The sequence below is a fragment of the Podarcis raffonei genome, chromosome 4 (assembly GCF_027172205.1).
Source record: "Podarcis raffonei isolate rPodRaf1 chromosome 4, rPodRaf1.pri, whole genome shotgun sequence".
Taxonomy (NCBI): domain Eukaryota; kingdom Metazoa; phylum Chordata; class Lepidosauria; order Squamata; family Lacertidae; genus Podarcis; species Podarcis raffonei.
In genome coordinates, this window is record NC_070605.1 from 75,472,356 (window position 1) to 75,498,651 (window position 26,296).

At 40.1% G+C, this 26,296-nt stretch overlaps 2 protein-coding genes and 2 long non-coding RNA genes across 14 annotated transcripts in view; 2 read left to right on the forward strand and 2 right to left on the reverse strand.

Annotated features, from left to right (window-relative positions):
* Nucleotides 1-2,523: 2,523 nt before the first annotated feature.
* LOC128411762 (uncharacterized) lies at nucleotides 2,524-4,407 on the forward strand. Its single transcript, XR_008329908.1, has 2 exons — nucleotides 2,524-3,445; nucleotides 3,482-4,407. It is a non-coding gene; the product is annotated as an uncharacterized LOC128411762 (long non-coding RNA).
* LOC128411757 (uncharacterized) lies at nucleotides 4,370-11,231 on the reverse strand. Its single transcript, XM_053384153.1, has 5 exons — nucleotides 11,052-11,231; nucleotides 9,056-9,235; nucleotides 7,368-7,479; nucleotides 6,394-6,530; nucleotides 4,370-5,895 (listed from the first exon to the last, which is right to left on the reverse strand). The coding sequence occupies exons 1-5, from the start codon at nucleotides 11,229-11,231 to the stop codon at nucleotides 5,545-5,547; spliced, it is 960 nt and encodes a 319-aa protein (XP_053240128.1). The 3' UTR covers nucleotides 4,370-5,544.
* LOC128411761 (uncharacterized) overlaps nucleotides 11,145-26,296 on the forward strand; it is a 36,875-nt gene continuing 21,723 nt past the window's right edge. The window contains exons 1-3 of one of the 5 annotated variants that reach the window (XR_008329903.1): nucleotides 11,145-11,252; nucleotides 12,717-12,824; nucleotides 14,322-14,409. This is a non-coding gene — a long non-coding RNA (uncharacterized LOC128411761). Of the gene's footprint in view, nucleotides 11,253-11,942; nucleotides 11,965-12,716; nucleotides 12,825-12,997; nucleotides 13,090-13,980; nucleotides 14,206-14,321; nucleotides 14,410-26,296 lie in introns of those variants that run through there. The other 4 variants (XR_008329907.1, XR_008329906.1, XR_008329904.1 and 1 more) reach the window with 4 other exon arrangements.
* The window catches only part of INPP4A (inositol polyphosphate-4-phosphatase type I A), a 106,187-nt gene continuing 103,402 nt past the window's right edge, over nucleotides 23,512-26,296 (reverse strand). For all 7 annotated transcript variants that reach the window (XM_053384138.1, XM_053384134.1, XM_053384140.1 and 4 more), the window contains one exon: nucleotides 23,512-25,303. In XM_053384138.1, coding sequence (XP_053240113.1) covers nucleotides 25,171-25,303 — 133 coding nt within the window. In that variant the 3' untranslated portion in view covers nucleotides 23,512-25,170. The remainder of the gene's footprint in view (nucleotides 25,304-26,296) is intronic.

The window sequence follows — 26,296 nt, forward strand, 5'->3', positions numbered from 1 at the left end:
CATCTAGTCTAACCCTCTGCAGTGCAGGAATTTTTTTGGCCAACGGGCTCGAACCCATGACCATGAAGATTGAGAGTCCCATGTTCTGTTGACTGAGCTATCACAGCACAATCAAAATCACATGCAAGATCACAGGTTTAATTATGTTAAAATTCTGGATATCCTGTCCTAACTGAGACAGTATAGATATCGATAGATGGATAAAGAACTGATTTAAGTGAAGAAGAGAAGAGAGTTCATCTTCTAGAATAAACTTTCACACATGAAGTTTCTGGGAACATTCTTTATGCCATTTGGAGTACAGTGGACCCTCGGGTTACATTACCTTCGGGTAACATAACTTTTGGGTTGCGAACGCGGCAAACGTGGAAGTGTATTCTTCTGGGTTTCGCCACGCATGCATGCGCAGAAGCAGTGCCTCGTGTTGCAGACTTTTCGGGGTACGTAAGGACCCCCGGAACGAATTAAGTTCGTATCTGGAGAGTCCACTGTACAAATTTAATATTTTCCCGAGGAGCCTTGCCCAGCTGGAAGCATTTTAAGGTAATCTGAAAACTGAACTGGAACACCTTTTTGCTACAAATACAAGCGTGTGGAATTCTCCAGGGTTGAACCCTTGTAATTGAACTTAAGTTATTTACAATGAATCTGGCATATAGAATAATGTATATGAGACCTGATAATTAAGAATGACTTGTATGGGACAAAATATCTCATTATCCATATTGTATCTAATTTTCATTAACTTACTCTTTAGGAAGGATGAAGGGGGCAGGTGCAAGTACCTGCATTGATGGCACACACATGGAGATCCAACCTTTAAACACTGGTTTTAAAGGTTAGGGCTATCTAGTTTTTCTGCCTTGAAGAATGTAAGGATAATATTTACTAAGCAAAGTAGTTTTATAAGCAAACCAGAGGCCTTCATTAATAATAATAATAATAAATTTTATTTATATCCCGCCCTCCCCAGCCGAAGCTGGGCTCAGGGCGGCTAACAACAATAAAACAATACCAAAGTACAACACAAACAACACTCTAAAATCATTCATTATAAAATTAATTATTGTGGCTGATAGCATATCAGTGTGCCGATTTAAGGCTCCCTCGCTTCTTCACATCTCATTTCTGCTCATTGTTATACCTTCTCCTCCTGACTTTCTCTCTTCATGCCATTCTTCTGCGTCATGTCCTTTTCCTGGAATCTTCTGTGTTCCTCGGTCTGTTATTTTACCCCTCCACCTGCCTGTCTCATCCCTTTGAACTCAGCCAATTGCTTCCTGAGAATTAACTGTACTATGGCAACATTAGTTCATTGCAGTATAGAGCATGTACATTTAAAGCAGGCATCGAGTAATGAACACAACCACCATTTTTTCGTTCTGCTTGTGGAATTGCATTAGCAAAACATGACTCCATATGCATGCAATGCGTCTTGTCTCACTAGAAGCAGGGGCTGCTCCTACTTTCTGTATGTGTCTGCACTTAGTCATCTCAGTTAGACATTTTAGAACTGGTGGTGTGTTAATACAGCCAGCAGTAAAACAGCAGGTGTTAATAAGTTTAGTATTAGTGCATTAGCAAGTATGATGACAGTGCCTTTATGCCTGGAAGAAGGCGGCGCAGCCAAATGCAGCCTCCAAGGTGGATTCCAGTGACAGAGGCACTTAGTTACAAGCAAGCAATTTGTCAGGCTGCAGAAAGGCCATTACTTGGCATGCTGGTGTCAACTCTTTGGAAGCACAATAATTCTAAGGTTGTTCCTACAGTTACGCTGTGCTCTTGAGACATGTATGCAGCTGATGGTAAAAGTATGAGAAAAGCAACTTGGGGCTCAAGACAAGACTGCAGCTGGGAATGGCAAGTAAAGCACATGTAAATGTGCAATGTTTCTGAATTTATCTCTATTATTTCATTTAGCAGCTTGGTCCAGGGAGGTATTTTGTCATGCTTCTTGCTTAGTCCAGGTTGCTGCAAGTCAAGCTTTACACAGTTAGAAAGATTACCTGGCATGCTGTGGTTCTGATGGTAAAACATGACAATTTGTTTTGGTTTTGTTCTTTCTCTCCTTTTGTTACCTGTAATTCCCAAGGAGGCTCACCTGGCGCCTTTGTTACATATCTTTAGGCGCCAGGCAAAAACATTCCTCTTCTCCCAGGCCTTTGGCTAATTAAATAATCTATAGTTTTCTAACGGGGGGCGGGGGGGATATTGTTTTCGTTTGTTATAATGTTACATGTTTTTTTGGGGTGTGTGTGTGTGTGTGTGTGTGTGTGTGTGTGTATATATATCCATGATCTTTGGATGAAGGGTGGTATAGATTCATAGAACTGTAGTTGAAAGGGACCCTGAGGATCATCTAGTCTGACCCCCTGCAACACAGGAATCTTTTGTCCAACTTGGGACTTGAACCCATGAACCCTGAGATTAAGAGTGTCATGCTCTATTGACTGAGCTATCCCGGCTTAATAATAATAATAATAATAATAATAATAATAATAATAATAATATGTCCAGCCTGGTTGGTGCTGTTGTTTTCCCTCTCTTCTCTCTCCATCCAGCTTTCAGGAAAATTTGAAAGCTTGCCCACTACTTTCGTATTTTGGTTTGTCCTAACAGTCCTGAGACAAGTTGAAGGAAGGCTAATGATTTGAGGTGGGTGGTTAATGATTCCTTCCTCAGCTAACAGGCTAGAAAGTAGCTGAAGATCTTCCTTGAGTGCTCTGAATGGGAGGGACGAATGGGACTAGGGAGGTAACCGTTTTTTCTCTCCCTTTCCCTGCTGGGAGTGGCTCTGATGGGTAGGGCTGAGAGGAAGAGAGAGAAAAAGGAAGGAAAGAAACATAAATGCAAGTGACAAAAGGCAAATTGCTGAAGCATCTTGGGGTGCCTCACTCTGGAAGTCTGAAATGGGACAGTGGATTTGCTGCTTGTATGAATGCTCTGCTTCTTCATTTATACATCAAATATTACAAAACGTAGTGATCTCCAAGTAAAGCCAGCCCCTGGATAGTGCTGCCCCTCAAGCTTTGCACTGCCTAGGGAAGTGTGGCGAAACAGTGAGACTAAAGCGTACAATGACAATAATTTGCTGCTGAAGTGCTATCTTGAAACTACTTCGTAATGAACCATATAAACTCCCCTGCAGTGTCCTTTCTGTGCAGGGAAAACAACCAAAAATGAGCTGGCAATGGAAACAATATTGCAAGGTCAGCAGGTTTTACAATAAATGCTGCAACATAACATTCTTCCCACCTTTTCCCTGATTTAGAAATAAGACTCAATTTTCTGTGCCATAAGGGACTGGTTTTGGGGAACTAAGGAAGCTGCCTTGTTGAGAATCGGGTGATCTGTCAATCTAGCAGAGTGTTCTCTACACTGACTGACAGTGACTCTCCATTGTTTCAGACCAGAATCTTTTTCCAGATTTACTTGGAGATACCAGGTATTGAACGTGGAACGCTTTGCTGCTAAGCTACAGTTCATTTTCCAAAGCTGCAGTTGTAGATCGACAGCACCACCTTCTGGCCAAATTGTATTCATTGTTAGATACAAGGTAGTCTGTAACCAATTTCTTTGAACTAGCAAGTCTTTAAAACAAGGTTTTGGGGAAAATATAAATTTAGTAAGAAAATCACTTACACTGTACTAATAGGCGACTATTTTGGAGGGTGGAAGGGAAGGGTTTTCTGCAAAGCATTACTCCTTTCCCCCAATTCCCCCGCTGGTGGTTTTTAAAACTGGCTGCTTTGCCATACAAGGAGTAATGGAGTGTAATGATGTTAATTTATATAATTATATCTTTAAAAGTTTGCAGAATGGTAAACAGCATCCTTCAGTACTCAAAAGAAATATGTATAAGACTACATGGGTGTAGAAATGAATTGATATTAAAGATTCTGACCATATCAGTGGGATGATGGGGCAGCAAGGGTGCCATCACTTTCCTATGAATCTCATGTACAGTAGATAACTATTGGGTTTAGGCCAAAGGCAGAGTTCCCTTTGAGGAATGACTAGAAAAGACACCATCTGCTCCAGGATCCTATTCCTCCTAGAACTTAGTGCACACTGTTTCCACTCCAGTCTGACCCAACAGAACTTCTAAGAACCTACAGCAAGTTTTCAAAATACTTGGTACACACGCCTCTATCTCGTTGTTCTTGCGTCTTGCCCCGAGCAAATGGCACAAAAGCTAGCAGAGTTATTATGATTCACAGCTACAATCTAGAGAAAGTGGAGTGCACTTTTCAATTTTTTAAATAGTATTTTATTAAATGTTTTAAAATGTGTGTGTGTGTATGTGCATGAACACACACGCATATACAGACTTAGTTCAATATTTTCTACAATAAATTGACTCTATTAATCAGATCTGTAGATGTGGTTTATTAATTTAACTGATTCTGTACACATGAACATAATGATTACAGCATTACAGTGGACGCTCGGGTGGCGAACGTGATCCGTGCGGGATGCACGCTTACAACCCGCAGTGTGTGCAACCTGCAGCGGCACATCTGTGCATGCGCAAAGAGCAATTCCGGTACTTCCGGGTTTCGGTGGTCCGCAAACCGAAAAAATGCAACCTGAAGCATCTGTAACCCAAGGTATGACTGTACTTTCCTTCTGTCAATGCTGATGTAGCATATTCATGTAATTTATTTCCCCCTTGTGCTTCTAAATTAACAAAACTTTCCAGCATTTCACGTAGTTTATTCTATGTGGCTATTACACAAAAAAATATCGTGTAAAATAATTGGTGTGTGCTTTCTGAAAGTTAATGTAAACATTATTGGATCTAATGGCAAATTTATTCCGTGAAAGTAATTCTAAAACCATGCTTGTTTTTCTCTAGATTGTGCTCAATGTGTGTATACTAATTTCACTACTCCCTAATAGAATTTTTGCCCGTTATTTGCAGATAAATCAATATTAAATAACTAAGCATCTATTTCAGTCTACCAGACAACATGGGTTTTTAACGTTCTGAGGTAACTCGCGAGATGTCTTAAGTCCTATGGATTCTCTCTCAGTGGTGCAAGTTCAATTTGGACCTTTCACAATATTTTTTTTCAGCAATAGAAGCAATACAAATGGCAGCAGTGTTGATGCCTACCAACCTAATATTGCTCTGGCTATGCAACTGGCTTAGCTCCCTGCATTATGCCATCAGCTCACTCTTCAAATGGAGGCCAGTGTCATGAAATGAGTTATTTTAGAGCCAAATCTTGGGAGTCCCAGAGGATGGGTATCTTTCACCCTCTTCCAGCTATATGTTCTGTGCTAGTAAAGGAGGCTGAAAACCCCTTTGTGATGTGGCTTCTGATTTTTTTTGTTTTTGTTTTTTGTTTTCATATAATTAATATACCACTTGATTGGTGTGTTTTTTAAAAAAAATAAAAAATCAACAACCGCAATGTAATTTTAGGTATTGCAACACAAACCTGATTGGATAGCAACATCAGAGATCAGGATGCCCATTATATGTATGCTTGAGGAAGGAACTTCAGTAAGTCCTTATAACAATACAAAATATTATTATTATTTTAAAGCAGCTAGCAGAAGGGACTGGAACTTCCCTAAATCACAATTTTTCATTATGAAAGCTTTGTTCTCCTTGTTCAGTTTGTTACTCCAGTCCACTACCATCATTCCTCTTGTTAGTGAACCTTTGAGCTCAACAGTTACACCAATTGCTGTGTATTCTGTTACAAAATTCTCTTCGATGGCAGCTGCCATAGCGTAGGAATCACATGGAACAAACCCTGAACGCCATTCTTTTTCACCTGGATTTTCCCCCAAGATTTTTGAGAATTCAAAAGAATGAGAAAATATTTTCTTCATGAACATAGCTTTCTCAGTTTTCTGGTTAACCCATTCATGGTAGAATTCCTGCAAAGTAAATAACAGTTTGGGCTTTTTTTAAAAAAGAGAACTATTCAACTGCATAAAAAGTTAAGTAAAAACTCCAGAATAAACATTATTGACCTTGACATCAGTAATGTTCCACAGGGAATTCACAGTGGCAAGAATTAATCATTTTAGCTCCCAATGGATATATAGTCATGAGGATGATAGATTTCTTTATATAAAATAGACTTGTCATATTCAATTTAGTTTTTTAAAAATCAGTTACCAACTAAGTCACGTTCAGGGCAGACCCATTGAAACTGATGGACCTAAGTTACTCATGGTCACTCATTTCAGTGGGCCTATTCTAAACAGGACTAATGTTGGATACAACCCAGATGCAATCCTATACATGTCTACTCAGAAATGAGAACCATTGAGTTCAGTGGGGCTTACTTCCAGGTAACTACATGTAGGGTTGCTGCCACTTGATCAAGCTGAAACACTTGCCTAGATATTAACAGATCATTAATACCTTACCCAGGATAGTGGGCAGGAACATGTGAACTCCCATGATGCAATGTAAGTTGGGCAGGTGTACTCATTTAAGACAATGTAAGCAGCTTCTGGGTCTGTTGCAAAATTGAATTCTCCACAGACTGTAGTATTTCCTCTGGCTAATAGAAACAAAAAAGAGCTACTTTAGCTTTCTGTGGGACAATTCGTTCAGTTTCTAACAGCTGCTTCCTTCACAACAGCTCTTTGTTATTTGCCACAGGTGCAGGACAATTCCACCCCCGCCGCCAAACATGTATATTGTCATATGTGAACAAAAAGCCCATACAAACTCATAAACTGCACCAATCTTAAAAAGGCGCAGTCAGAGAGACAGAAGAGGCTGGAAGAATGTGGAATTCATGTGATGGAATGGTCTGCTTCAAGCAAAGGCGGGAAACAAACTGACACTCCAAGGCAGGGAGACCCAGCGATTTCCTTTGGAGCTACATTTCCTGCGTTCAGATACCAGAAGGAGCACAATCACACTTGGAGGAGTCTCTAATGCCCAATTTTTTTTAAAAAGGAGCATGTTTTCCATGGGGAAGCTGCAAGGCAAATGCAAAACCACTGAGACCCCACGTGGAGAAAACAAGGGACAAGTGGGAAACAGCTTGGACCCATGCTTTCTAGGCATGGAACAACCGGAAGTATGGACTAATGCATAGTTGTTTCAAATGTCTCCAAAGTAGGCAACAAAATTCCCACACAAAAGAAAAGTATGCTGTCTTCAGGAATAATCAGGAGGATTTCTTGCAAATTCAGTTGCTGAACCATCAAGGTAACAACTAAGACAAGATAAGTACTTGAATGATGACTCAACATAACTTGTTGCTGCAAAACACTGAAACACAAGTGTTCTGCAGGCAAGAATATTCTTTAAAAAGCAGCTCACTTGTGAAATATTAAGAGACAAAACAATTACATACAAACATGCCTAACAAGCCCTCTTGATTTACCTTCCGTATTTCCTCCCATGATGAACACATTTTTAAGTTTCTTAGGAAATGTTGGGTCCATTTTCACGGCCAGCGCTAAATTGGTCAAGGGACCCATAGCAACTAGAGAAACCTATAAAACATACACAACAATTCATTGAAGTGACTTATTTCATAGCTGTGCTGTCTTGTGTTGACAACCCCTCTGTAGTTAAATAGTCGCCGCTGAGCTCCAGGAAAAAGACCTGGTCAGGGCTATATCTTTTTCTGGGCAGCTGACAACCATACAATAATAACACCAAATAAGGAACTATGAGTTAAGAAATCCCCAGTTCAAACAGCGCACACCCATGATCTCATATGCACATAGGAAGCTGTTATGACCAGTGCTAAATTTTAACGAGAACCAGGCACCCCATGTCAATGCCCGATGACACAGAGCACCTTGTTTGCATAATTCTTCCCTGTTTTGAAGGGAGTCTGCATGATCAGGTCTCTGTATGGAGCTACAGTTCCCATGAAGTGTCATTGCTATGGCGTGGACGGGAAATCTCGCTCTTCCACAACATGAGGATGGTGCCACCACCCTCTTCTGCCACAGAAGCCGGAGATGAGTTAATGTCTGCTAAATGCACTGAACGCTCGAAAAGCCCAGTATGTTAAGCATTATTAGCAGCATTATGTTCCCTAGCAATAACAACACAGCTGGGGCTCTAAGGGAGGGGTTAGGGTTGTATTTCTAAGGAAATACTAAGCTGTACACAAATTATACAAACAATCGTCATCACTGCAGAAGCATTGGTGACAGAAGGAGCAAAATACGGTACTATCGAAACTCCTTTTAGTAAGTCCACATGTCCACCACTATACAGCCCCTGTGCTAAATTTATTATGTATGCTTTTCCCTCCAGAGCCATATAGTCTCTTTCCTCCAGCCATTTCTTACCCACCCACACCACCAATACCTGCACCCCTGTACTACTTTCCTCTCCTTACCGAAAAAAATCCATTTCCTCTTGGCCCATCTTCACCCACCGGGATGATTCTTAGAACCAAACTAGATCTGTCACTAACACACACACACACATATTCCAGTATATATATATTCTAAAAATGTAAATATCAGCCACGGAAGGGGCAAGGGGACCTGAGTAGGACAGCGGGAAGGTGGGAAGGGAGTATTTAATCATTTCCCTTCCACTGAAATACCAACGAAGATCATCCCATTGCTATTTGTACCGGGAGAGAAACCTTCATTATTCACCTACAAAATACAAGAACTATGAAAGAAGGGAAGTGAATAAGAGTACAGTATTTAAATTGAATTTATTTAATATTTAGTATTTAATTGAATTTAAGGAAACCAGTGCGTCGTGTAGAAATGAAATGTGATGGGAAACAGTGCAGTTCACTCAGTCTGTAAGGGGCAATTTTATTTTTATTTTTGAAAGGGTTATGAAGACCAAGGAACTTTAGGGAAGCTAAACTCCCAAAGCGCTGATATACGAGAGAGAGAAAATATTTAAAAGACATTAGAGTGTGCTCTATCTAGATGATCACCTCTCTCTCACACAGTGATCTACTGCCAACTGCCTTCTGGAAAGGATCCTGCTAACTTTTTATATGTATCCACATGCTTTTGGATCCATGTCTACTTTGAATAGTAAAATTCACTAGGGAGGAGCTGAATGAATTTTATATCATTTCACCTGACCCGGTCGTTCATTGACTATTCTTAACATTGCAAGCACAGCATGTTCTTCCTGCAGAAGCTCTAATCCTGGAGCGTTGGGATCTGGAACATCGCCCAGTCCATCTTTTCCATGATAATCTGCCCCTTCCACAGGTCCACCAAGTATAGGAGATGAGGCACCAGGATAAACTGGAATCTATGCAAGATATGACAACCATGTGATTTTAATTTTAAGACAAAAACCATTGATGCCGCCAAAATGAAATACAGATGTCAAATAGCTTTTATTGTCAACTAGTTAATCTGCAGGGGTTGGGCTTAGGCCAAACTGTGACTAAGGCTGTGCACACACTCCCATTTACTCTGCATCCAGTGTGCTCCACTGTGGGTTTGGAAAGTGGTGTACACACAACATCAGCCACAATCCATATCTATCCTGCATCTATCCCATCATTTCTTATGGATTACTAAATTTTTATCTGTTCGTATCCAAACCTGCTTCAGTCTTGCCTGTGAATGCTGTACTACAAATTATACAGTTACAGGTGTCAATTTTACACACAGACACACACACACACACACACACACACACACTATACGATCACATATTATGTGAGGGGTTCCATATAAGCAAAAACACGTGTACTCAAACTGTCGTCTTGGAACTGCTCCTGTGTGAGCATCCCTAGCCTTCCAGAGCTGACAAGCTGAGCAGGCCTTGCCCCCCAAGCAAGGCAGAGATCTTAAAAAAGCTCTTTTCACACCGGTAACCCAAGTGGACCATGTGCAAAAAGAGCTTTTAAGTTCTCTGCCTTGCTGCGGGGTGGGAAGGCCCTCTTGGCATGCCGGTTCTGGGATACTGTGGGGCTGTCTGATCTCCTACGAGATCTCATGCAAGCATCCATAGCTTTTTAAAACAAATCAATAGTAACTAAAGGATGATAAGACCCTTTTGCATTTTCTTTGACAAGGCTTAATTAGATCTTACTGTCATGCATTCATTCTTTGCCTTTACCCACATGCATTTGACAAGCACTTTTTCTTTTCTTTTTTACGCAACTGAGATCTATCTTTATATCAGACTAGGGAAATAAGTATCTAAGGGGTTTTTGGCTTTTTTTAATCCTTCTCATATTGGAAGCCCACTTTACATCAGAACAGAAGGAATGACAAGAGCTAATCTTGAATCCAAGTGTAATCCGTGGAAAGGAACATATGTCTCCTGTCTTACGTTTAGGGAACTGATGCACAGAACTCCCCTGCTCATGATGGCCACTTCTGTTTACTTTCTGTACCACAATCCTAATCACATTTAAAATCTTAAAATTCTGTTGCAAGAATGCCTCCTTAAACTGAAACCCTGATCACATTTACTTGGTAATAACGTCCACTGCAAACAATGAAATACAGACATACCCACATCCAGGTAATCATGCATGTTTTTGTAATAGCCACATGGATCACTATTAATAGAAGGCAGTAAACCATTAAGAGAAGCAGCTGCAATCTTTAAGATCACAGATGCAGCCACATTTATTTATTTATGAATAATAATACTGATAAACCACCCGTTCATATAAAATATCAAGGCAGTGTGCAACAATTTATATGGCAACAAACAAACAAAAAACCACAAGATACTATAATAAGACAATGCAGAATAATCATAAATTGACTGATTCATCTTGAAAAAGTTTAATCGCCTGAAGAGGCCTGCCAGCATAAAAAGGTTTTCAAGAGATACCTGAAAATTAGCAGCAGATGTTTACTGAATCTCTGGTGGAAGAGTATTCTACACCATGGGACCAGGAAAATTCAGTGGTGGCTTCTGGTTGAAGCCAGTTGGCTCAACCAAATGTTCTCAGTGATTGCCATTATGTGTAAAAATAGACACTACTTGGAAGCAAGTACAGTAGATAAGATCAAGCTATCTGTGTCTCATTTATGAAGACCACATCATGACACTATAATGCAAAATTTGTTTGAAAGATTATTCAGCAGGAACAGATTACCTCAAGCTTGTTACAAATATGTAACACACGAAGTACATTTTTACATATATTTTCCAAGATGCTGTTTCCATAACAGCAAGTAATCCCCAGGACTTCGACATTGGGAGATGCCAGGGCCATCATAATAGCTTGAGCATCATCAACACCACAATCAACATCAACCAGCAGAAGTTTCTTCATTTTAGAAATGCCTATGAAAAAGTAAAACAAATAATTTAAATAAACAAGCTTTGTATCATATTGACCACCAGACCAGTGGAACTGTGGTAACAGAGGGATGCTCATACACACAAAACATATTTAGGAAGATCTTCTACCCCTCCTCTGGGGTGTCTTACACTCAAGGGCATGGGGAAAGCAAGTGAGACACCAAATGCCTCTTTCATCTTCACTCCACACTTAAACCAGGGCAGCAACAGGATCATGACCAACACTAGCCCACTTGGCAAAAAGCTAAATATTGGACAGCTGTCTCTAAATTATGGTGGTTGTCAGCTTATCACAAGTGCAAAAATGCTTGGACTTCATTCACTGTCACCACGAGAGGCGTTTAGGTTTTACACTTTGTCCAATAGGATTCTATGCTTTAGAAGATGCATAATCAGTAGAATTCCAGGAGTGCAGCTTTCCCCCATCACTGGCCTCCATAACTGTGCTCTGTTTTGAATTGAACTGAATGAATGAATAGGTGACTATTACTGGATCTTTTTTTAGTTTTTCAAATTAGATTTTCAGTTATGCAATAAAGAGAGAAGCAATATATACAACAGACAAAGGAAAGAACACAAAAATAACCCCAAGACAGAATGGAAATGAGGACCAGAGCTTACTGAGATTCTCTCCAACTTTGTGCACCTGCCAACTTGAGAAAACCTTCCATGCTACTGAAGAGGTGGCCTCTAGTCTGCAAAATGTACGTCATGAACAATTTGTTTCATTATCTAAGCTGCAACAATATTTTGCAGTTATTGTAATAACGACGCTGGGTTAATACACATTCCTGTTGTTGCACTGCTGTGTTGCTAAGCTGCTTTGGGCACATCTCCTCGAGAAAGCATACAGCTTAAAGTACCGTAGTAACAATGATGACGAGGACGAAGATTACAGGGAGTAACTGTACTTAATGGATTTCCTGCCTCTTATGCAACTGTTGCAAAATGCAACAACGGCAGAGATAACGTGGAAATTGACCACGGTGTAGTATAAAGCAATATACAATTGAGACAAGTTGGTTATGGTCTTTAAAGATACAGTATTTTGCGTTTAGCTGGTTTTTAAAAATCCGTCGTTCATTTCTGACAAGATCTACTTTAGCAAACTCGGTTACAAATATTGTTTTACAGGAAAAAAATACTGTTTTTCTGCCAAAAGATGGGGGTTTTATTTTGGGGGTGGGGGCAGACCTGAGTGGGTTAGAAAGCAAAAGCCAGGACAAACATCTGGACAAAACGTCCCAGAGGGGGAAAACGTGGCCGCCCGCATGCCAATAAATTAAACAGCCTGCAGGTGCGAGCGAGGGAGCGAGCACGTGGCCAGGACCACCTTCCTTCCAACCCGGCCGCAGGGAGCAACGTCGGGGGCGGGCTCTTTCTCCCCCGACCCTCCAATGAATAGCGGGCTCCTCTCTTTCACGCCCCCCCCCCCGCCTCTTACCTGCAATAAGAGAGAGCGGCCGCGGTTCACTCTCGTTGTCGCGCGCCGAAAGGCCTCCCGCTGCTCACAGAGAGGCAAGCTGGCCAATCACGAGTCGCTTCGTCCACGAGTTCGCGCGAGGTGAGAGGGACAGGGGAGGGAGGCTGGTCGGCGCCGTTGCTACGGCAGCCGCGGCCTAAGCTGCAGAAGGCAAGCGCTGGCCTCCACGCGTAACGGCTTTTTCGCCGTGGGGAGGAGGGATAGGGGCTGAAAACGCATAGCCTGGGGTGGAGGGGAGGGGGGCCGTCGAGGTCTGCCTGTGTGTGTTGCTGGCGGCAGCCGGGGTGGGGGTGGTCTCAGTTGGGACGACGGTCGTGGCCTGAAGCAGAATGTCAATAAAGTGCAGGTGGTTATCTTTGTCCCCTTGCGCTGGAGCGGGGGGGGGGGCGCGGTGTTGTAAACAAAAAATGCCCTTTTCCCTTATGGGGTATCCAAGAGCCCATATAGAGTCCTTACATAGGTTCCCTATTGGTAGGAGAAGATAACAGAGGCCAAGCAGAGAATATTGAGAAGCAAAGCAGCTAGTCAGCTTGATCTTTATTGATCTGTTGCAACAGGGTGCTCCCCTCACCCGCAGGAGAGGAGGAACCCAGAAAAATAGCGCGCAAAACCTTATAAAGACTTTTGAAATTGCCACCCTGTAGATCAAGACCACCCCAGAAACATCATACATACATCACAGAAGGGGTGTAACCTAAGACCACCCCTCAGATACATCACACCTACATCACAGAAAAGGCGGTCTAAACAGAAATTTGAATGTTGTTTTTCTCCTCTCTGGCAGGTTACTTGATTGGATTTCCTGGGGAGCCTGGCTAGTCTTTTGTAATGATAAATACTTAGTTCCTGGGCCCAGGTCACAGGCTCACACCCTATTCATATCTTAAATGTGCCCTTAAGACAGGATTTGTGAGGAAAGAGACAATGGGGAGGTTTCCCACTTTGACCTAGCAGAGAAAACATTTGCTCAGTTTAGGAATCAAAATGGTTCCAGGTCGGTCTTCCGTTGATCTATGTACGTGCTTGGTTGGTACACTTATGAACATTACCATATATCTAAGACCATAAAATTCCTATCACGGGGGGGGGGGGTAGGTTGCAAATGTAATAATGGAAGCAGCACCTGTAGCTTCGTGAGTAATAATGAGCAGCTTGTTCAGCCAGAAGCTATACCTTGTGAATTGTGAGGAACTCTCTCCATTTTTTTTTATTCCTGATCCTCCTGTCCCCACCACAGCCCATGTTGAATCCTCCACATCACCTTTCCAGAGTTGCTGCTGCAGCACACTCCTCTTCAGGGCATGCCAACCCGAAGTTAGAATTAGAGAGAGTTGGAAGGGACCCCGAGGGTCATCTAGTCCAGCCACCCTGCAATGCAGGAATATATGCAGCTGTCCCATACAGGGGATCGCAGAAAGCATGCACTATGGAAAGGAAATATCAGCCATGCCTTATCTTGAAGGTGTGTGCCTTTTTTTAAATTGCTGGAAGATGGGTGGCATATTTCCGAATTCTAGGGCTATGTTCATAGAAAAGACTCTAGACTCCTTAAATAATTCTTTCTTTCTTTTTAATCAGATGCTGTAGAGAACATACTCTATCTTTGACTCACCACTGGCACCCCAGAATGCTACTAGAAGTAGCAGCAGCCACCAGACTCCTGCAGGTGAGTAATACCTGGGCACCTTTGTTTGTTCAGTGCATCCCTCCTTTTGCCACACTCCCCTTTTTGTGCTGAAATACTGCAAAGTAGCTTACGAGTCATTATTAGCCCCATGGTTACCCTGCCCCTTCGCAAAATGACATGCTTGCGCTGAAAGCAAAAAATATTAAGTGACCTCTGTGATTGTCGAAGTTTGATGTTTGTGTCGTTATTGTGTGTGTTGCAAGCCTATTATACGCTTTTAGGCACCAGGCAAAAATGTTCCTCTTCAACCAGGCCTTGGGCTGATTAGCATCCTGTACCCTTTCAAATGTTTGTGGGGGAGGGGTGTTATTGGTTTGTGGTTTGTGTTGTTGTTTTTATTGTGTTTTTATCTTGTATTTTGATGTTGTGAACCACATTGAGATCTACAGGTGTGTGTGTATACACAGGCTATATACCAATATAATAATAATAATAATAATAATAATAATAATAATAATAATAATAATAATAATAAATTAAACAGTAGCTGCTTGGTGATAGGTTCTGGGGGGAGAGATGATCTCTGGGAGAATTTATTGGGCGGCTCCTTGGTCAGGTAACTTCTTTCTGATTGGTCTGGGTGGCAGCAGACTCCAGTTGTCCAGCAGTTTTATGGTTGGACATTAACTGTTGGTTAAGGACAGTTGAATTTTGATGGAGTTGAGGAAGGTAGTGTGAGGAGAAAAGCTAAGGCCTGAATATTAATACTCTGTTATTAATACGCATCTGGTGAAGATAAGGAGCCGGGAGCCGGGGATGAATTGGTCTGAGAAGCTGCCCTATATAAAAATCTTACCAGAAGAGCATGATACAAGGAATCAGAAGTACAACCAGAGGAGCTTTGAGTTTCAGAGGCAGCTTATACCCATTGGTTCTCCAGGGCTGTGGGTGTATTTGGCTGGGATGGAGGTTTAGGGAATTTGGCCTGAAGGTAAAAGCAACTGCTAAAATAGGCTGGTGTCAGAAACTGTCTTCAAGTGCCTTTAAGATCCCAATAATAACAGTATATCTGGTCATTCAGATCTTCCAGTGAGGTCTTCCTGGTTGCATTGCAACCTGCAGAGGTCCCTCTTGTTGTGGTGGCCTATGGAACGATTTCCTCTCAGAGATAAGGCAAACACCTCATCTTTTGGGTGTTTAGCACTTGCTAAATACTTTTTATTCTAGACCTTTGCTGGCTATTTATACCTGCGTATTGAGTTTATCCTATTTTTGTTGCAGTTGTATTTATTTTTTTTTTGTTTTATTGTGAATTGCCTTGGGATATTTTTATGAAAGGTAGTATAATAAAATATTTAAATAAACACATCTGAAACCTGCCGTAGCATTTGTCTTGATGGTATAGCTGACAAAGTGAATTCCAAAGCCATCTAAGTTTCCTGTATTACTCATTTTCTTGTGTTAAATGTATGTGTAATGAGATTTCCTAGATAAATGAATAACCCACCTTCAAAGCTGATTCTTCAGCACACACAAAATTACCGTATTTTTCACTCTATAAGACACACCAGACCATAAGATGCACCTAGTTTTTGGAGGAGGAAAAAAATATATATATTCTGAATCTCAGAAGCCAGAACAGCAAGAGGGATTGCTGCGCAGCAAAAGCAGCGATCCCTCTTCCTGTTCTGGCTTCTGGGATAGCTGCGCAGCCTGCATTCGCTCCATAAGAGACACACACATTTCCCCTTATTTTTTGGAAGGGAAAAAGTGAGTCTTATAGAGCAAAAAATACGATATATCTTGGTTCATTCACTACTTTCACTATTACAGTTCTTTGTTTAGGGAGAACATGACCTATTAATAGCTGACAGTAGTATTACAATACCTCTATATTTTAGGATGTAATATTAATCTGGGAGCTTATAAAGCCCAAAAATGATATACTCCACAGTTCATTGTGGTTGTATTATTACTATTACTGTTCCATTACCTTCATGAATTTATTTTATTTTATTTGCCTCAGAGCTCTATCAAACACACTTAAACTGAAAATTATATACTTGGTGATACAAACCAGACATCAGATCCACATAATGACATATGGTACTGTGTAACAGTCAAATGTTTTTTCTCTTTCCCACCCACACTGCTCAGCACATTATCTTTTTTTTCCTCCCAAAAGCTAAACTTAAAATGTGTGTTCTTACCTGGTATTGGTGAAATTCTTTTCAGGCCGATGTTTGATTGCTACCTTCTAACCCAGTGGAACTTGACCTGAGCTAACACATTTTATAAGGGCGTGTAAGTTAATATTTACCACTCACATAATAAATGGTAGGGTTATATTAGGTCTCCTCAACAATTAGAGAGAAGTGATTATATAAATCAAACAAAATGAATAAATACTCTTAGGGCCAAACTACATGCTCTATTGGCTATCCATTACTGGATTTCCTGATTTGGCACTGAAAGCCTTGCACTATAAATCAGTGTGTGTGAGAGTAATATTTCCAATTGTTTAATAAGCAATCCTTCTTCCCAGGGGACTCTGGAAACTGTAGATCTTTGAGGAGAAGGGGTTCTCCTAGTAACAAACTACAGTTCCTAGGGTTATTTGCAGGAAAACATGATTGTTTAAAGTGGCATAATACTTCTTTAAATGTATAGTGTAGATGGGGTCTAAAAGCAAAAAAAAGGGGGGGGAAGGAGGGGATCAGGAATATATGATCTCATGGACTCCTTACAGCACCCAAGAAGCAAAACACTTAGAAGAAGTAAGGGTATCACTGGTTAATGGATCTGATATGAAGTCAATCAATAGGACAAAGTCTATTAGTACAAGTCTATTAGTTGCCCAAGCTTGGTAGTATGAGAAGTAAAGTCATGCTCCATTTTAGCACTTAACCCTGTCAAAATAGATAGGCAACTGTCCACACCCCTCTAGAAAGTTATATTTTATTACTCAGAAGGGCAAAGAAAAATATGTAGAGGCATTAGATATTCTGCAACAGAAAACGCATGGAATCCTGGTATTTACCTTGGCTAGGTAAAAAAGAGCTACCTGTCTAATTGATTCTTCAATATAACCATAGGGAGAGAGACTTCCTCTGCCTTCCCTGTCTCAGTTAGCATCCCTCAGGGACCTGTTCTTTCTTTATGCACTTTCTCTGTGTGCTGTCATAAAATCCTATGGCTTTTGGTATCACCTGTACAGGATATCTGCCATTGGAAATATAATGTTTATCTTTCATGTTTTTATTAAAAGCCATACATGCAAGCAAAGTCAGACAGTTCTCTGTGTCCAGAAATGTATATAAAATGGATTTTCCAAATAGCTAGCCATCATTCCTGTTCAGCGGCTCATTGCCTGATCAGAGCATTGTTTGGCATCAATTTTTCTTGGATGCCTTGCTAATGTTAATATTTATCATGTTGTGTGGTATATTTATCTTACCATCAGTTTCTTTTTTTGGATTAGGACTATACTTTGTTCATTAAAAAATAAACTCTGCTTTCTCTCAGATTTGTTCCCATGGACTATAGATATGTTCCCATAGATAATCTGGTGTTTCAGTTTATCATGTAGAGACTTTTTCTTTCTTTTGAGTGACAGCTGTTTTGTGAGCTGTTTAAAGGCTTTGACATGTTTTAGGTCCCAATTGGGAGTCTAACACTTGGAGTCTAACCCTCAGTTCATCTGTTGCCTAGACTGCGATAACTTTCTCATTGCTGTCCTTCCATTCTGTCATCTTGGTTTCCTCATCCAGCACTCTCTTGCCAAGATCATTCACATCTCTTGTTGCTTGGTCATTTCGTTCTTATCTATGCAATAATAATGTAAAAACCTCATACTGCAGTCCTCATCGGAGAATTTGTAGTGCCTCATCAAAGTTCTGTACCATTTTCCTCTCAATATTTTCCCACCCCCACTTTATTCAAAGTTTTTTTTAAAAAAACTTTTTTTATTGATTTTCTTTTCTCAAAACAAGTATTCAATATCATTGCTGAACATACATTTTCCAATTTCCCCCCTCCCTGTTGATTTATCTCAAATACCATTTCTGGTTTATTACATCAAACGATACATTCTGCTGTTTATATACAGTATTATGTTATCACATTGTTATACTTCTTGTTCTCTGTAAATAAAGTTGTAAATGTTTATTTAAATCCTGCCAACGAGACCATTTCTTTCTGTTGTTTCTGCAAATATATTGTAAAGAGTTCCCACTCCCATTGCAGAGTTAGCAAAGTTAATAGACAAACTGCATGAAAAGGACACTAGTGACTTTGAATAAGAATGGGAACACTTTATTCAAAGTTCTGCCATTGTTTAAAGCAATGTTTTTCTTTCAGCATCACTCACTTCATTGTACTTAAGACTTCTCCCTCTTCCATTCCTCAGCTGCCTCATGTGTGAGAGAGAAAGAATGTGGAGCCCTCAAATATACCATAGTACCTTTCTGCAATGTATTCCTCCCCCCCCCCACTTCTGATATCATTTGTTGTTTTCAACATGAATTTCCAGATTCAGTGTGTAATGTAGAACGGATGTTTAACTAACAAGCAAATATCCATATATGTACAACATCTATCAACTGGACCCTTAGCTGAATAAGTTAACTGGCAGACATGCTCTTAATATTCTATTCATCTTAAAGATACAGTGACATATATCAGCGTGGGGTATGTGCGCAAAGGGGTCTGCAGTATAGGCGGATCAGGATGGAAATGGGGGTGGTCTGTGTGCAGAGGTGGGGAGAAAAGTAAGGAGGAGGGTGAAGGGAAAAAGGAGTGAAGGGAGAATTGGGGGTGCAAAGGGGCTTGCAAAAAGGGGGGCAGTAGAAGGCGTAGGAATGGGGGCTGAACATGAAAGCCAGGATCATGACAGCATCTGAAGAATAGAAGGGGATGATGGCTTCATAACTGGGCAGAAAATGAAAAGGGTGCTTAGTAGTTGCAATGTGTGGAAGGAGGAAGATGCAGGAAGTTACCAGGGATGTGTGTGTGAAAATGGGTACAAAGCAGGGCTGTGGAACAGGAAAGTGACTTTAGAAAGTGGTTTGGGAAAGTGAAAAGTGAGCTTAATAGTTGCATGGGAAGGCGGTTAATATGGGGAGAATGGCAGTGGGTTGGTGAGCAGTGGACGGAGACACAGCCCCTCAAATATGTCCATGTTTGTGGCCTTCAGTCCTCCATTGTCACCCTTTCAGCCATCCAGAGGTTTTCTGCTCCTTCAGAAGATTCCACCCCCTTCCCCTTTGCTGGCCTGCATCCTCAAAATCCACTTATGTGAAGCCTTTGGTTTAGCCCCCTGGTTACCATGCCACATTACAGCTAAGCCTGTAATCAAGTCTTAAGTATGTGTACCCAAAAATCACATTCTTTCCTGGTTTGCGTTAAAGTGAGTTCCATGTCAAATTTTTAATTGTAAGACCATGAGCACAGTCATAGCCATACACCTTGCTAATGCTATATAAATAATACTTTATGCAGGACCAAAGGCTTGGGTATACCAGTGGACTTTTTTTACTCCCCCTTAGATTATTAGATCAGCAACCCCTTGTCATATACTATGTAACACCGAGTTCCCTTAATTTCAGAAGTGGTTTGCTTTTTTTGGTGGGGGGTGGGGGAGGCTGCTGTTTGATAAACATAAGATGTATGGCCTTATACCCTAAATCTCAAATCCCTTAAATTATAAATCATTCTATACCATCTCTGCAATATGTTGTACCAAACAGCATCTTTAGCTTATATTCATTGTAAGCTACACAAAGATATATACTATATATACTGATAAAAAATAAAATCTCTCTTTGTCCTTATTAATAAATAAAGGCACAATAGTAGGACCACCTTTATCAACAATAAAAACAAATCTTTAAATAAAAATTTAAAACAAAATGCAACCGCTTGTAGGCAGTTCCACTGAGAGAGAGGTATAGGGATACTGATGTACTGAACCCACACTAGCAAGTGGCCATACTTTCATTAAAAGAAAAAAAGCAATATGCTAGCACTCGTTGGGGGGACGGTGACGAAAGAAAGTTACCCATCTAAGCAATTTCTGTGGAATTTCCACCCATATTTTTAGCCTTTGAGCAAAGTCAGAGCTGCGATTGATGAGTGAGTTGTTTGGATACCAGGCGACAGAAATAGGAAAAGGGATGGGGAAAAGTGCAGTCTTTTAGGACCCCCATGGATTAATAATTATAATATATATACCCTGCCCATCTGGTTGGTTTGCCGTAACCAACTGATCTATCCAGGCCCACTGCCCTTGGAATATGTGTTGCTTTTTCCTAGCAACCAGGATGCATCTTTCCAGGGTGGTTGTACCCCCTAGAAGTTATCTTTTGGGACCCTCCATCTGCAAAAAGAGAACATAGATTTGCACATGCAAGTTGCATGCAAGTTTGCATCCTCTTTTGCAAGTGGTCACTGGTCCCAGTCCAGATACAGTGTACTGGGCCCAGAAAATCCCGACCCCCCTGCTAGTAGGAAAACCCTAGAAAGTATAATATAATAGCCTTGAAAGTTGCAATGTATTTTACCTTTTTTTTTAATGAAACAAAAATACTAATCTCAGCATTCTTGTCAGTTCTTTATTATTATTTTATCCCTAAAGACTAGCACATTTACAGCATACGTGGATTGGAAGAATTGACTATATAAAACAGTAATCATATGTTTATGGTATATTAATACTGCCCCAAAACAAATAAATAAAATAAACTTTTCAATGCACCAAGCTTGGCAAATACAACTGTGTTGAGACAAAAACAGTGCTCTATTTTACAATAGCTCTACATACATAAATGAAACCCAAAAGGCAACTGTGCTGTGGGTGTTTTAATAGAACAGAGACAAACAGACTTAGCAGCAGTTTCTTTTATACCCCTTTAGTAGGTTTCATTTCTAAAATGTACTAAAAGAAATTAGTTAGAACTTCATGTTATAGTATTCCTTAAGAATGCCTTTTCTGTGCAATCTGTCACTCAAATAAAACAATTAAATGAAGTTTCCTAATATGGATTTATGTTTTCAGAGTTTTCCATTTTCCATTAAGCTCTATTCAGTTTGTCCTCAATGGAATCCTATCTATGCATATGTCAAATTGTCTTTATAAAATATTACATGGACAAAGTTGTTCTACATATTGCAAACAACCCAAAGATAATCAGAATATTGAATCCCTTTCCTATAATTAATGCAGTACTATAGCTTGGTATCTTTAAAAAAGTGAGGGTTTCAAAGGACACATATGAGGAGTTTGGAAATTCTTCATATAAGTATTGCAATGCTATATAATGCATTTCTATCCACAGAGCCTCACCAAAGTGAATGAAACATTGTAAAAACAAACCATTTTCCATAGTGTAATTCAAGTAGGCATGTAAAATAAAGGCTCACTGTTATTTAGAGGGGGCATAGCTAAAAATAGCTAGAAATCTGATCCTGAACATTTATACTAGCCAATCTGGCCTAAAGTTTCAGCTTCCCTTTCCCATTAAAAGAATGGGGAAATACACCCTATGGCTCCAAGAGATGGCTGACAGTATTCTGTGTCTAAAAACATTGCTTGCCAAAGTTTTAGAGAATCATTAAATTACTGAAATCTTTTCAGTAGCCCTTCCTCCAAAGCTGAAAAATAATAACTTAAGTGTTTAAGTACATGATTAATATGTACAAAAAATACACTGAGTGGTGAACATAAAATAAATACAAAATAATGCACATTTATGCTATATCAGGATGAGTTTTCCCAATAGTACAATTTCAACATGGACCAAAAACGTTTACACTTGGTGCAGAGTTCCGAGGTTAAACATGTTACATAGCATTCATAACACTGAAACTGCAAACAAGGCTGAAACAGCAATAAAAGACTAGTTCACCAAAATCATGATTAGTGCAAAATCATGACTAGCACATGTAACAACACAGCTAAGCCATCAAACTGCAAAAAGCAAATAGTATAACAAATGTCTGTAGGCCTAGAATAAACAATGAAAACCTTTGCGAAATTAAAGTGCAAATATAAATAGCTGGGAGAAGTAACACAAAATTGGAAAATGTATACCGGTTTCTTATTTTGTGGAGAATAACTGAACCACATTTCCCATTTCCATTACAGGGCCCATGATCCTAAACATAGTTATTATACATAAACACCACTAATTTCAGTAGACTTTAAAAGTGTAGATGTTTGTTCTGGGAAACAGTCTTACTATGAAAATGTTATAATGGTTATTATATACTGGATTAAACAACTCTACAGAAGATTAAGCATGACGTGATTTTAAAAAATCAGTGCTTAATTTCACTTTTGTTTTGCTGCTGGTCACATATCAACAGAAGACTGTATTGTTCTACCTTAAGCATTATTCACACATTTGCTTTTTGTACTGGTGCAATCAATTAATATTCATGAGTGTCTTTCTAAAGGGTAGTTTTGTTAATAGCGGCTTTTCACATGAGTATCTCCATTGGAAGACAATAATTCTGAACCACAATTTAGCATTATGTGAACAAGCAGCAGTCTCTCTCTCAAACTGATACACTCCTATCTCCTCTTCCATGTGCTCCTCCTCCAGGGTAGCCCAAGGAGGAGAAGAGATGCATTAACTTCCTGCCTTAAACAGAAGTTTGAGGAGTAGCTTGGAAACTTCCACTTCCTGTCTTTAACAAGCAGCAGTTTATTTTTCTGTCCAAAAGGGATAAATGGTTAGCTTAAACTAAGATTTGTTGAGACAAGCCAGTACAGTGGTACCTCGGGTTACATATGCTTCAGGTTACAGACTCCGCTAACCCAGAAATAGTACCTCGGGTTAAGAACTTTGCTTCAGAATGAGAACAGAAATCGTGCTCTGGCGGCGCGGCGGCAGCAGGAGGCCCCGTTAGCTTAAGTGGTGCTTCAGGTTAATAACAGTTTCAGGTTAAGAACAGACCCCCCAGAACAAATTAAGTACTTAACCTGAGGTACCACTGTATCATAAGCTTTGATTTTGGCCAGACTTGTTTCAGTGAACCATAGTTTAAACTAACTGTCTGTTCCTTTGGGGCATAACAATCATAGGAGCCGACTCCTAGGGTCCGAGGTCCCTCCCCCCCAAAAAATAAAATATTTGAGGGGGCTGGGCCCTCCCAAAGTTGATGGGTATTGCCATTCAAATGGTGTGCATGTGCCATGTCACGTGATCAATTATGTGGGGTAGGATTTGCCTGGGCCCCCAATATTTTATTCAAGTTGGCACCCCTGATAACAATAAACTGCATCTGGTTTAAAAAGAAGTTCCCACTCCTCATCAGAGTTGTAATTACGGAGGTGTGAGCCTAAAGCTCATTCACATAACACTGAACTATGGTTTAGTGTTACACCCATACCAGTTCAGTGCGTAGCCTTATCATCAATGAATTATGGGGTCATGAGAAACATTTGGCTTTTGTTTAAATCAATGATCTGAAAGTAGGAATCCCTTATGTACTTCATAGTTTTCATTACCTATGGGCTGTATTTAACTATTATGGGGAGTAGACTCACTGAAATTAATGGGTCTAAGTTAGTCATGGCCTTTAATATCAATGGGTTTACTCCTAGTAAAAGTTAAATATAATACAGTAAACATATTTGAAAGGCTGAAGACAGAGAGGAAAGTAAGGAACCACCAATTCCAAATGGTTAAAGTGCATCTAATTCAGTCCTAGAACCAGGCTGTAAATCCAGCAAGCATACTTGGCAAAAGGCTTGCAAACATCGAACAGCTGCTTCCACAAGTGAAGTTGTATAATATCATCTTGTGCATGAAAAGAGAGAGAGAGAGCTTCTGAATATTTGTATTCCACTGAATGGCATTGCTGTGTGCAGTAAGCTGACGGATATAAACAGAAAGAGGTGCAAACTGAAATAGGTTGGATGCCTCTGATGATGCAGATATGCAGAGGACTCAGCCTCCTTGGCACTTCAGAGGCCAAACCAGAATGCACTTTTGTATCTAATTTACAATGCCAGCCAGTTAAGAATGTGTACCTTGTCTTTTGAGTCCTCTGCCCAGAGCACTACTAGTCACATTAACTATTTTGCCATGTGCAACTCTCTCTTCCTTGAGCCTACTTTTCAAAGGTATAGAATTGTAAAATTTCTAAAGACAACTGAAAGAATCATGGGTCCAGTCCAGTTTTTGATCTGGGCTTTGTGTCAATTCCTGATGCTGTATAGTACACACCACTTACATGATAGTGTCCTACATAAAGGAAAACATTTTAAGGTCCTGGCATTTATATTACTGTGCTGCACTGTCTTAAAAACTGAGTTTTAGCTTCTCCTGCATAACAATGCTGCTTGTAACTTATCAAACTGCCTCACATCCAATTCATTTACTATTTACAAAGTCTGAGGTTTTTTAAAAAAGTATTATATGAAAGTCTTAATCTCAAATCAAATCAGTATAAAAAGATGTGTGAAACAGCTGCTTAAACTTCATTCATAAAATCATCAACAGTCCAGGAATTACCTTTCTTATTTAGGCATATAAGTAAGAAATCAGTGGAACAGGCATCTTACATACACTGATGGCTAGTTACATGAGCAGACGGTCATCACATTTTCATGTTATAAGGGGTCAGTAAATAATATTTTTCCTATGGAATCCAATTTAATAAAAGTACATGCTTGGTATTAACTAGTGAAACGTACAAAAAATTGTTTCTGACTGTTGTCAAAGTTCATATACTAAAATTGAGTGTATCCACATTTCTTTTTAACGGAACAACTAATTACAGGACAGAGTAATCTTATGATTCAACTTTTCCATAAGTTCCTTCAGGAGGCCTGTAATACTTGGGGAAAGCCTTCAGCTGCAGGGAATTAAATGCATACTTGCGACATCCAACATTCTTCATTGTATTTTCTCTTCGACAACCCTCACTGGGAAAGAGAGACAAGCACAAAAAATGACAGCAGTAAAAACAAAAACAAAATGAACAATTATTTTAGACAATAATGAGGTGAACTAGTTAGTTCATAGCATTGAAATACTTGAACAGGTGCTTGAATAATTTGCCATTGCAAATTTAAAAGCAGTGGATCACTAAACAGACCAGCTATGAGGCACGTGAAATAGAAACATGCAGTGTCTAGTTGCTAAACTTGCAATTCTAAAAAGCAATAGTGTAACTAGTTGCAATGCAACTGATCTCTGCAATGTTCCGAAGTATTTCATGGCACATATGCTGTGCAGTAATAAATGCTTTTCAACAACAACTATTTCCTGCATATCAGTTTAGCAAGGGCTTTGCTCAAGGTTACCATGACTAGATAATTTGCTATGCACAGTAGGAGCGGTTGGGGGAGAGGAACTTAACCAACTAATACTAATACAATCACAATCCTTAAAAGTTTAGTACTGTTTAATTGCTTGAAAAAATATTTCATGTACAGCCACCAACCATATGCTAGAAAGCCATCAATATTTAGGAATGCAACCTTCCCTCATATTTACCTACTGCAGGTTTAACCTAGGAAATTACCTATTGCAGGTTAACCTAAGAAATCTATAGTGGGCTGTGAGCTTGTGCATTCCCTTCCATTTCACCATGGTTTAATGTTATGTATGCACTTGTGCTAACCAAATTTCTTCTCACCTAGGATTGGAAACCATCTGCAAACTGTAGTTATAATGGGAGTCCAGCTTTGTTGTTGTTGTTTAGTCGTTTAGTCGTGTCCGACTCTTCGTGACCCCATGGACCAGAGAACGCCAGGCACCCCTGTCCTCCACTACCTCCCGCAGTTTGGTCAAACTCATGCTGGTAACCTCGAAAACACTATCCAACCATCTCATCCTCTGTCGCCCCCTTCTCCTTGTGCCCTCCGTCTTTCCCAGCATCAGTGTCTTCTCCAGGGAGTCTTCTCTTCTCGTGA